Source organism: Scyliorhinus canicula, chromosome 8 (assembly GCF_902713615.1).
Source record: "Scyliorhinus canicula chromosome 8, sScyCan1.1, whole genome shotgun sequence".
In the NCBI taxonomy this organism is placed as follows: Eukaryota; Metazoa; Chordata; class Chondrichthyes; order Carcharhiniformes; family Scyliorhinidae; genus Scyliorhinus; species Scyliorhinus canicula.
The window spans coordinates 3363022-3375703 of NC_052153.1; the positions used below are offsets into that span (position 1 = coordinate 3363022).

Consider the following 12682-nt stretch of genomic DNA (forward strand, 5'->3'; position numbering starts at 1 on the left):
CCAAAGTTAGTGATTTAAATCGCTTCTGTTGGATGGTTCCCAGCCCAGCAAAATTGTCCAGAGGACGTGAGCACTTCTGGATAATTGCCGGGTAAATCTTACATAGGCACCTCCTGGAGGGATTCCCATTGCATCATTGGAGTTCTCCTGAATGTGACACTGGGGAACCAGGAAGTTATGGATCAATAACTGGCTTTATACATTATGAAAATTCTGATAGGAGACAACTTTCACACACCTTTCATTCCAGTTTTCATTCCACTCAAACCCTGCTGAGTTACTGGTCGATCTGCTACTTTAATCTGAGCAGACAGCACACCACCCGGCATTACAGGCCCACCACGAGTCCCAGGTCTCGCTGTTCCAGGGGCTGCCTAGAAAGAAAGAGAACGTTAACATGTCAAGCCATGTTGAGCAGAATTAGTGGTCATTGTCTCTATGCTTTATGTTTTCAAATCATATTTGTGCTGTGTAAGCAAAACAGTTTGGACAGCATATACACGATCGAGTCTGTAAAATAATAATGTTATGGGCTTCATGACTTGCCCATTGCGGTCCAATGCAAGCCTTCGCAAACCATTCAATAAACATGTTGGATTTATGTGCTACCAGGTTAGCTATCAACAATCTTGTAAATAGTGCCCTAGTCATTTGCTAACCTTTCAAGCTTGGCACAGAAATAGGGCCAAAAGTTATCCTGATGGACAATGGCTATCCTGATCAGATGTCCACTGTGCATCACACAAATTCGCAAGTGGGCCAAAGGCTGCCACTTTCAGACCTGAAATGTGCCCGATCTATCTCAACTTACCCTGGAAAGGCAGAGTATCACAAAAGTTTGCACAAACGGTTCAGTAATCTGTGGGTATGGGAGAGGTGTTACAGGGATGGGGACGCCAATAGAATCAGAGAATCCCTACAGTGCAGGAAGCCATTTGGCCCATTGAGTCTGCACCGAACCTTCAAAAGACCACCATACTTGGGGCAAATGCCCCGCCCTATTCCTGCAACCCCACCCTAAGGGGCAATTTGGAAAGCCTAATTCACCTAACCTGCACATCTTTAGAGGGGTGTGAGGGGTTTAGGATAGGGCATTGGTGAGACCACATCTGGAGCACTGCGCATTGCTTTGGTCCCCTTACTGGGGGAAGGGCGTAACTGCATTAACGGCAGTTGTGTGAAGATTGACGAGATTGATTCCAGGGATCTTGTTTTATGAAGGGAGATTGAGCAGTTTAGGCCGGACACTCGCTGGAGTTTAGACGAATGATTAGTGATCTAATTGAGGCACAGAAGATGCTAAAGGGGATTGGCAGGGTAGACGTGGAGTAGATCTTCCCCCATTGGACATTTCAGAACGAGAGGCTCTTGTGTAGAGCTGGACGATTCAAGAGGGAAATGAAGAGGAATTACTTCACTCAAAGGGTTGTGAATCTGGTGGATGGCGGAAGAGTAAACACACGAAACAAGGAGAGGGACGATTTTTAAATTAGTGGTGGCAGTGGGGTGAAGAGTTACCGGGAGTGGGAAAGAGAGTGGCGATGAGGACGGGAAGGAGAGTGGCGATGAGGATGGGAAGGAGAGTGGCGAAGAGGATAGGAAGGTGAGTGGCGATGAAGACGGGAAGGAGTGGCGATGAGGATGGGAAGGAGAGTGGCGATGAGGATGGGAAGGAGAGTGGCGAAGAGGATAGGAAGGTGAGTGGCGATGAGGACGGGAAGGAGTGGCGATTAGGATGGGAAGGAGAGTGGCGATGAGGACGGGAAGGAGAGTGGAGATGAGGACGGGAAGGAGAGTGGCGATGAGGATGGGAAGGAGAGTGGTGATGAGGATGGGAAGGAGAGTGGCGATGAGGATGGGAAGGAGTGGCGATAAGGATGGGAAGGAGTGGCGATGAGGATGGGAAGGAGAGTGGCGATGAGGATGGGAAGGAGTGGCGATGAGGATGGGAAGGAGTGGCGATGAGGACGGGAGGAGTGGCAATGAGGACGGGGAGGAGTGGCGATGAGGATGGGGAGGAGTGGCGATGAGGATGGGAAGGAGAGTGGCGATGAGGATGGGAAGGAGAGTGGCGATGAGGATGGGAAGGAATGGCGATGAGGATGGGAAGGAGTGGCGATGGGGATGGGAAGGAGAGTGGCGATGAGGATGGGAAGGAGTGGCGATGAGGATGGGAAGGAGTGGCGATGAGGACGGGGAGGAGTGGCAATGAGAACGGGGAGGAGTGGCGATGAGGATGGGAAGGAGAGTGGCGATGAGGATGGGAAGGAGAGTGGCGATGAGGATGGGAAGGAGTGGCGATGAGGATGGGAAGGAGTGGCGATGAGGACGGGGAGGAGGGACGATGAGGACGGGGAGGAGTGGCGATGAGGATGGGAAGGAGAGTGGCGATGAGAATGGGAAGGAGAGTGGCGATGAGGATGGGAAGGAGAGTGGCGATGAGGATGGGAAGGAGTGGCGATGAGGATGGGCAGGAGAGTGGCGATGAGGATGGGAAGGAGAGTGGCGATGAGGACAGGGAGGAGTGGCGATGAGGACGGGGAGGAGTGGCGATGAGGATGGGAAGGAGAGTGGCGATGAGGATGGGAAGGAGAGTGGCGATGAGGATGGGAAGGAATGGCGCTGAGGATGGGAAGGAGAGTGGCGATGAGGATGGGAAGGAGTGGCGATGAGGATGGGAAGGAGTGGCGATGAGGACGGGGAGGAGGGACGATGAGGACGGGGAGGAGGGACGATGAGGATGGGAAGGAGAGTGGCGATGAGAATGGGAAGGAGAGTGGCGATGAGGATGGGAAGGAGAGTGGCGATGAGGATGGGAAGGAGTGGCGATGAGGATGGGAAGGAGAGTGGCGATGAGGATGGGAAGGAGTGGCGATGAGGATGGGAAGGAGTGGCGATGAGGATGGGAAGGAGTGGCGATGAGGATGGGAAGGAGTGGCGATGAGGATGGGAAGGAGTGGCGATGAGGATGGGCAGGAGTGGCGATGAGGATGGGAAGGAGTGGCGATGAGGATGGGAAGGAGAGTGGCGATGAGGATGGGAAGGAGTGGCGATGAGGATGGGAAGGAGTGGCGATGAGGATGGGAAGGAGTGGCGATGAGGATGGGAAGGAGTGGCGATGAGGATGGGCAGGAGTGGCGATGAGGATGGGAAGGAGTGGCGATGAGGATGGGAAGGAGAGTGGCGATGAGGATGGGAAGGAGTGGCGATGAGGATGGGAAGGAGTGGCGATGAGGATGGGAAGGAGTGGCGATGAGGATGGGAAGGAGAGTGGCGATGAGGATGGGAAGGAGTGGCGATGAGGATGGGAAGGAGTGGCGATGAGGATGGGAAGGAGAGTGGCAATGAGAATGGGAAGGAGAGTGGCGATGAGGATGGGAAGGAGAGTGGCGATGAGGATGGGAAGGAGAGTGGCGATGAGGATGGGAAGGAGAGTGGCGATGAGGACAGGAAGGAGTGGCGATGAGGACGGGGAGGAGTGGCGATGAGGATGGGAAGGAGAGTGGCGATGAGGATGGGCAGGAGAGTGGCGATGAGGACGGGGTGGGATCAGCAGTGATCATATTGCATGTCTGAGCGGGCTGTTCCCCACTCCTCCCTGATAGGAAAGGGGTATGGGGGAGGGGGGTCAGCGGATTAAGAGCACATGGGGAGGTAGGGAGGCGCTCCTGCGGCCCTCCACGGGCTGCTCCGTACCCGGGCCCGGCGGCAATCCCGCAGCCTCGGCTGCCCCACTTACCCCGGTGCCGAGCCGCAGCGCTGTGGGCGGCGCCCGGGCCGCAGTCAGAGCCGCTCTCCCGCTGCCGGCTTTACTCGGGGGCCGGGCTGCGGATGGAGGCCTCTGGCCGCTCGCCATCCTCCAGCACCCGGGACAACACACTGCAGTCGGAACGGCCCCAACCGCCCACTGTCTCCCAGCAACGGCCAGGCCCCGCCCCCGTGGCCCAGCAACGGCCAGGCCCCGCCCCCGTCTCCCAGCAACGGCCAGGCCCCGCCTCCCAGCAACGGCCTTTCGCCACCCCGTCCGCAAGCAACCGCCAGGCCCCGCCCCGTCAGCCAGCAACGGCCAGGGGGAGGGAGGGGAGGGAGGGGGGGGGGGGGGGTGTGAGGGGGAGGGGGTGGGGGTGGGAGGGGGAGGGGTTGGGGGTGCGAGGGGGGGTGGGGGTGTGAGGGTGGGGGTGGGGGTGGGGGTGGGGGTGTGAGGGTGGGGGTGTGAGGGTGTGAGGGAGGGGGTGGGGGGTGTGAGGGAGGGGGTGGGGGTGTGAGGGAGGGGGTGTGAGGAGGGAGGGGGGGTGGGGGTGTGAGGGGGGGTGGGGGTGTGAGGGGAGAGGGGGAGGGGGTGTGAGGGGAGAGGGGGAGGGGGTGTGAGGGGGGAGGGGGAGGTGGTGTGAGGGGGAGGGGGTGTGAGGGGGTGTGGGGGGGAGGGGGTGTGAGGGGAGAGGGGGAGGGGGTGTGTGGGGGAGGGGATGTGAGGGGGAGGGGGTGTGAGGGGGAGGGGGTTGTGAGGGAGAGGGGGAGGGGGTGTGAGGGGGAGGGGGTATGAGAGGGAGAGGGGGAGGGGGTGTGAGAGGGAGAGGGGGTGTGAGGGGGAGGGGGTGTGAGAGGGAGAGGGGGTGTGAGAGGGAGAGGGGGTGTGAGGGGAGAGGGGGTGTGAGGGAGAGGGGGTGTGAGGGGGAGGGGGTGTGAGAGGGAGGGGTGTGAGGGGGAGGGGGTGTGAGGGGAGAGGGGGCGTGAGGGGTGAGGGGGAGGGGGTGTGAGGGGGAGGGGTGTGAGGGGGAGGGGGAGGGGTGTGAGGGGGGAGGGGGAGGGGGTGTGAGGGGGAGGGGGTATGAGGGGAGAGGGGGAGGGGGTGTGAGGGGAGGGAGAGGGGGTGTGAGGGGAGAGGGGGTGTGAGGGGAGAGGGGGTGTGAGGGGGAGGGGGTGTGAGAGGGAGGGGGTGTGAGGGGGTGTGAGGGGAGAGGGGGTGTGAGGGGAGAGGGGGTGTGAGGGGGAGGGGGTGTGAGGGGGAGGGGGTGTGAGGGGGGAGGGGGAGGGGTGTGAGGGGGGAGGGGTGTGAGGGGGAGGGGGTGTGAGGGGGAGGGGGGTGTGAGGGGGAGGGGGTGTGAGGGGGGAGGGGTGTGAGGGGAGGGAGAGGGGGTGTGAGGGGGGAGGGGGGGGTGAGGGGAGGGGGTGTGAGGGGAGAGGGGGTGTGGGGAGAGGAGGAGGGGGTGTGAGGGGAGAGGGGGAAGGGGTGTGAGGGGAGAGGGGGTGAGAGGGGAGAGGGGGTGTGAGGGGGAGGGGGTGTGAGGGGGGGAGGGCGTGTGAGGGGGGGAGGGCGTGTGAGGGGAGAGGGGGAGGGCGTGTGAGGGAAGAGGGGGAGGGCGTGTGAGGGGGAGGGCGAGTGAGGGGAGGGCGAGGTCGTGTGAGGGGAGGGGGAGGGCGTGTGAGGGGAGGGGGAGGGTGTGATGGGAGGGGGAGGGCTTGTGAGGGGATGGGAGGGGGAGGACGTGTGAGGGGAGGGCGTGGGAGGGGGAGGGCGTGTGAGGGGAGGGAGGGACGTCAGACTGCAAAGTGCAGCATTGGTCTATCACTTTCAAAGGCCTTCGAAGGAGTGCATGAGTCCAGACAGAGCATTAGCCTGGAGAGAGTAAGATCCAGTGGACAATACAGTGTGGGAGGATCATGAGAGAGCAGAGGAAGACCGAGCAAGCACATAATTTAAAGAGCAGCGTTGAGTAGGAGCAACTGCCAGAGAAGAGTTCAGGGAGCCTGGAGAGACCAGAGTCGAGCTTGAGAGCCCGTGTTTTTTTACTCATTCATGGGCAATGCTGACTGGGCCAGTATTTATTGCCTATCCCTGAGGGCATTTGAGACTCAACTACATTGCTGTGGATCACATGTAAGCCAGACCACGTAAAGAGGACAGATTTCCTTCCCTGAAGGACATTAGTGAACCAGATGGGTTTTCACAATCGGCAATGATTTCATGGTCACATTTAGACTTTTAATTCCAGATTATTATTGAATTCAAATTTCAGCTTCTGCCATGGCAGGATTCGAACCCAGGTCCCCAGAGCATGATTTGATTTATTATTGTCACATGTATTAATATACAGTGAAAAATATTGTTTATTGCATGCTATACAGACAATGCATACCGTACATAGGGAAGGAAGGAGAGACTACAGAATGTAATGTTACAGTTTTGGCAAAGTGTAGAGAAAAGATCAACTTAATAGGTCCATTCAAAAGTCTGATAGCAGCAGGGAAGAAGCTGTTCTTGAGTCGGTTGGTACTTGAACTCAAACTTTGGTATCTTTTTCCTGACGGAAGAAGGTGGAAGAGAGATTGTCCGAGGTGCATGGGGTGCTTAATTATGCTGGCTGCCTTTCCGAGGCAGTGGGAATTATAGATAGAGTCAATGGATGGGAGGCTGGCTTGCGTGATGGACTGGGCTACATTCACAACCATTTGTAGTTTCCTGCGGTCTTGGGCAGAGCAGGATCCATACCAAGCTGGGATACAACCAGAAAGAATGCTTTCTATGGTGCATCTGTAGAACTTGGTGAGGGTCGTAGGTGACATGCTTAATTTCCTTAGTCTTCTGAGAAAGTAGAGTCGTTGGTGGGCTTTCTTACTTTCTTATTATGGAGAGAGCGGTGCCGCGAGTGGGCAGGAGTGCGGAGAAAGTGGGAGCACAGAACAGGAAAAGCTGGACCCCTGAGGCAGTGAGAGGCTGGAGAGTGCAAAAACAAGAGAGGCCTGGAGAGATTGGGAGGCTGAAGACAGCAGGAGCTGGAGAGAGTGAGAGTGGGAACATGGAGTGTATAGGAGCTTAAGAGAATTCATGTCACTGAAGGGAGTTGGAGCCAAGGGAAGCAAGAGCCTGCAGAGCACAGGAATTAAGATAGGGGGAGTCCAGAGCATGTAAAAGGTTTGTCTGAACAAAGGAACCTAGAGTGAAGGGGAGCTTGGGGCGGGTGAAGTCTGGCAGGAGCAAAAGCATGGGAGACCAAAAAGAGCTGAAGCCAGGAGTGCAGGAGCTTGAATGAAACTGGACCTTGGAGAGTGTAGGAACCCAAAGAGAGGAGGAGATCAAGAAGACGAAGGAGCTTGCTACATTGGCGCTTGAAGACAGCAGGGGCCTGGAAACAGTGGGAAGGCAGGAGAGAGTGGTAATCCTAGAGAGAACAAGAGCTTGAAGACTTGTGAGCTCAAAACCTGAGATATGTGCACTTCAGAGTGTGAGAATATAGACTGCAGGAACCCAGAGAAGAAAAGATAATGGAGAAAGCACTTGGGAAGTAAAAGAAAGGCAAAAGCACTGAAGAAACAATATGGAGACAGTAGGAGCATGGGGAGAGGAGGGAGAGAACATAAGAGGACTGGGGAAGAGATGGAGCCCTGGAAGAACAAGAAGCCAAAAAGAGTGAGAGCCGGAGCCAGCAGGGAATGGTGGCTTAGAAGCAAAGGGTGCACAAAGGCAGCACGAGTCGGGAGAGCGGGGGCTTGGCGAGACCGGAGTTTGGTGCCTGTGGTAGCCAGGAGAGATGGAAGACCACAGGAAGCTGGAAACAACGGGAAACTAGAAGGTTCAGGAGGCCGGCGAGTGCAAAGGCAAAATTGAGTGGGAGCCTGGGGAACAAGGAAGGGGGAGAAAATAAGTGGTCCTGAGGCAGTAGGACCCCGGAAAGAATCGGACACAAGAATGCACTAGAGAATGGGGAGAAGATTGCAAAATGCCTCAAGAGTTTGAGCCAGAGAGAACAGGAGCCCAGCGAAAACTGGAGCTTGAAGTACGTGGGGCCCAGAAACAGTAGAGCAGCGTTCTTGCAGGAACCCGGAGAAAGCAGGAGCATGGAGAGAAATAGGTTTCAGATTAGAAATTATCTTTTGCTGTCTGTTTAGGTGAAGTACTGTTAGGAAACCGAGATAGTTAAGTACTATTTTGTGGATGGCAGGAATAAGATATGGCTTTGAAGTTAAAGTTTAATTTATATTTTTTATTTGCTGGTTAAATAGGTGAAACTTGGGTTTTAGTTTAATTTTTGAGTGGAGATTTTGTCTACCTGCATTTTAATGAGGTTTTACAACCTTTGAAGTGGGGAACTGTGTTATCAAGGGATGGGTGATTTGGGGAACTAAAAACAAAAGTAGAGAAATAAAACTGATGTTGCCTAGCAAAATGGACCTTGCGAGAGGGACCCACAGAGACAGAACAGCAGTTTTTTGTTCAGTTGGTTATGCTTTAAGGTGAAGGGAGTGGACAAACTAGCAGATTGCTGAAGAAAATAAGTCACTAAGAATCTTAGATGGGTTTCTCTAAAGTTAAAGGGATAATGAAAGTTTTGATCTCAGAGGAGATGCCAGGTTGTCAAGCCTACTGGAAGGGGAAATGCAGGGAGCAGGTCCAAAGGAAAAAGAGAAAAGTCCAAGAGGACTTCAAGTTAAGTCAAAGGTAAAGGACAGGAAACCTGGAACTGATTCTGTTCAATGAAGTTAAAGAACGGAGGAAAAGGCTCTGAATTGAAAAAAGAATAAATAAATAATCTTTATTGTCACAAGTAGGCTTACATTAACACTGCAATGAAGTTACTGTGAAAATCCCCTAGTCGCTACATTCCGGCGCCTGTTCGGGTACACGGAGGGGGAATTCTGAATTCTCAAACCTGCTGGAAGCAGAATTAAAGCAAATGGGCTTGTGAGGAATGAGAAGTTCCAAGGAGAGACAGCTGAAGATCTGCAATTCTTTACAGTGGACCTTTGAAACAGTGGTACACTGTTGATACAGCTGAATCCCTGAGAGAGTATGGAAGACGAAGCTTGAACGCATGTGGCAATCCAGGGTCAAGGTACATTGAAATAAGAGATTGGTATCCTGGAAGTGGACCCACGTGGAAGTTGTATGAGAAAAAATGTTGTCTGGCAAAGGATTCCGAAACGAGTACGGAATATTGAGATTTGAATCAATCATGTGAAAAACAGTGTTCCAGTCAGATTAGTTGGCTCACAGTGTGACAAGTATCTGGAGGAGTTGATTATGGTGAGATTATGCACTTTGGAAGGAGGAATTTATACATAGACTATTTTCTAAATGGGGAAATGCTTAAGAAATCAGAAGCACAAAGGGACTTGGGAGTCCTTGTTCACGATTCTCTTAAGGTTAACGTGCAAGTTCAGTCGGAAGTTAAGGCAAATGCAATGTTAGCATTCATGTCAAGAGGGTTAGAATACAAGACCAGGGAGGTACTTCTGAGGCTGTATAAGACTCTAATCAACCCCATTTGGAGTATCGTGAGCAGTTTTGGGCCCCGTATCTAAGGAAGAATGTGCTGGCCTTGGAAAGGATCCAGAGGGGATTCACAAGAACGATCCCTGGAATGAAGAACTTGTCGTTTGCGGAATGGTTGAAGACTCTGGGTCTGGACTCGTTGGAGTTTAGAAGGATGAGGGGGGATCTTATTGAAACTTACAGGATACTGCGAGGCCTGGATAGTGTGGATGTGGAGAGGATGTTTCCACTTGTAGGAGACACTAGAACCAGAGGACACCATCTCAGACTAAAGGGATGATCCTTTAAAACAGATGAGAAGGAATTTCTTCAGCCAGAGGGTGGTGAATCTGTGGAACCCTTTGCCGCAGAAGGCTGTGGAGGCCAAATCACTGAGTGTTTTTTAAGACAGAGATAGATAGGTGTTTGATTAATAAGGGGATCTGGGGTTATGTGGATAAGGGAGGAGAATGGGGATGGGAAAATATCAGCCATGATTGAATGGCAGAGCAGACTCAATGGGCCGAGTGGCCTAATTCTGCTCCTATGTCTTATGGTCGTATTAGATTCATAGTATCTGTTTGGGGTGACACCTGTCACTTGGGTTCAATGTGGTGTTTCTGACCATAGGTTGCCTGTTAGTTTACAAGACTGTATACTTACTGTGAATATTAGTGTAAGCTGGATTTTGAAGCTTGTGTTATCCTTATGAATCTGTATATATCTGTAAAGATATTGCTATGGATGAAGAAATAGTGTAATATAGTTATGATCCCAGTTCATGTTATAACTGGACGGGAAGATCCCAGAATGGAGCCCTGGCTCAAAAATCTGTAAATTTTACATTTTATTATCAAAGGTGGAGGAGCAGAGTCACAGGACCATTAATTGGATTTGACATGAGCAGTAGCCTTGACAGAATGGGAGCCCAATCAGAACGGGAATCCAGAAAGAACCGAAGACAGGAAAGCATTGGAGCATGTAGAGAGCTAGAGAGACTGGAGAGAGTTCGAAGAGTGCGGGATCCCGAGGAGAACTAAAGAGCTGATGTGAATGGGAGCTCACATCCAGCAGGTGACTGGGGAGATTGGGAAGCTGGTGAGTAGGACTCTGAGGCAAGTGGAGTCCGGAGAGTGTGAAAGGCCAGGGAGAACAGGAGGCTGTGAAGAACGTGAGGCCGAATGGACTGGGGACCCAAGATGACTGGGAGCCTGGGTCAAATGGAGTCCAGAGTGTGTGAAAGACGGATGAGAATGGAGCCAGTAGGATATGGGAGCCTGGAGAGTAAAGCCCAGAGGGAATGGGAACCCAGAGAGCATGGACTGGAAAGAATATTCAGTTGAGAGTATTGAGCTTGCTAGCATCCAGAGGAAGGGGGCGCATGGAGAAAGCAGGAGCTTAGAAAAGGTGGGTTTGTGGTGAGAGACAGAGTCTGGATAGACCAGGAGACCAAGAGAGCTGGAAGCTGGAGAGAGTAGGAGCCTTGGATGAGAGGAATAGCCCTTGTAGGAAATTCCAGAGGATAGGCACTCGCAGCACATGTGATCTCTTACGCAGCTTGAGAACACAAATTTGGAGAGAACTAACTGAGACAGTGGAAACTTGAGGCAGATGGCCATCAGGAGGCAGCAGGAGCCTGTGATGAATGTAGTCTGGAGAATGCAAGAAGCGAGTGGGAATCTGGGGAGAACAGGACTCCAGACAAATGGGAGCTTAACGTGAGCAGAGCCTGAAACAGCAGGAACTGCAGACAGTTGGAGCCTGGAGAGCTTGGGGCCCAGCGAGAGCACGAGCCTTGTATGGCAACTGCTCAGTCCAAGATCGCAAGAAACTGCAGACTGCGGTGAACTCAGCCCAACGCATCACACAAGCTTGCCACCCGCACATTGATTCTGTATACACCTCTCGCTGCCCCAGGAAGGCAGACAGCATTATTAGAGACCCCTCCCACCCAGGCATTGCCTTCTTCCAGACCCTTCCATCAGGTAGAAGGTACAGAAGTCTGAAGACTCACATATCCAGACATAGGAACACCTTCCCCACATTGACAAGACTCTTCAATGACTCCCCCCTCGGACTGATCTGTTCTCTGTAAGAACACTATTCACGACGCCCTATGCTGCTCTTGTTCATGTATTTGCTTTGTTTGGCCCCTTGTTCCACACTGTAACCAATCATTGTTTTGTCGATGTACCATTTGTCAATGTTCCCTGTTGATTATTCTTGTGTCTACTATGTATGTACTGTGTACATTCCTCGGCCGCAAAAAAATACTTTTCACTGTACTTCGGTACATGTGACAATAAATCAAATCAAATCAAACAAACCAGTTGTTTGGAGAGTGCCTCAGGTCAGACAACGCAAAGGAAAAAGAGAGCACCATTGTGGCAAGCGTGGGGCCCGAATGTGAGCTGAAGAGTGCAGCCAAGAGAGCACAGGAGACTGACAACAGCAGTACTCAGAGTGCCAGAGATCAGAGAGAACAGAAACTGAAGAAGAATGGCAGCCCTGAGACTGGAGAGAGGCGGAGGGAGCTTGACAGAGAACAAATGATGCTCTGCTCTGAGAAAAGCTGAGACTCATATCGAGGCAGAAATGCTGAGAGCATTCACAGAGACTACATTAGCATGACAGGAGCAGACTGACAAAGTTCAACAACACTAGGAAGAAATATTGGATCATCAAGGGGAATTGAAACACAGATTTGATTCAGAGACTGGTGTTGGGAAGATCCAAGTTAATAGGCTTGCAGTTGGCTTTACCCAGATTAGTACAGTACTGCTGAAAATAGCTGGACATAAACCTTCTGTCAGATGATGTGCACAGTGAAAAAAACGGTTAAAAAGAATATAGGGGCAAAGATTGGCAATTTCTTTTTGTTAAGAGGGATCCAACAGGCAAATTTTAACATTAAATTGATGGATAAAAAAGATTGAGTTGCAGAAGGGGTAAATTTTTCAGTTGCCCTCAGTGTGAGAAATTGATGGTTTTAATCTGGAGCCCATGAGGAAATGTATGATCCAGGAGAGAGCTGGAGATGCAGATAGTGGGAGTATTAAGTTGCAGGAGCCCAGAGAAGTAGGACCATGGAGAGAGACCGTCAACCAGGCGAGGCGGAATACTGGAAAGAACACGAGCCCTGAGACTGTTAAGATTCTGAGGGCAACAGGAGTCAGCACTGGGGAGAGTGGGAGCCCAAGGACGATGGGAACCCAGAGCTCTGAGGAAGTGGAGTGAGACCAGTGAGAGAGTGGCTGGAGAGAATGGAAGCTCATGGGCTGGATTTTCCGATTCTGGGGCTACGTCCCCGCGTCGGCGTGGGAACGGTGGCGTTTTACGCCAGAAAAATGGAGTAAAACAACCACTTATTCTCTGTTTGGCTGGGAGCTAGCATGCCGGCAGCCTACAGCACCCAGCTCTGGCTGCCAATAC

General features: G+C 52.6%; 1 protein-coding gene across 3 annotated transcripts in view; it reads right to left on the reverse strand.

Annotated features, from left to right (window-relative positions):
• ift74 (intraflagellar transport 74) overlaps nt 1–3936 on the reverse strand; it is an 89928-nt gene extending 85992 nt beyond the window's left edge. The window contains exons 1-2 of one of the 3 annotated variants that reach the window (XM_038804026.1): nt 3740–3934; nt 239–374 (exon numbers count right to left, since the gene is read on the reverse strand). In XM_038804026.1, the coding sequence (XP_038659954.1) occupies nt 239–374; nt 3740–3856 (253 nt within the window). In that variant the 5' untranslated portion in view covers nt 3857–3934. Of the gene's footprint in view, nt 1–238; nt 375–3739 lie in introns of all 3 variants that reach the window. The other 2 variants (XM_038804025.1, XM_038804027.1) reach the window with 2 other exon arrangements.
• Nucleotides 3937–12682: the final 8746 nt, after the last annotated feature.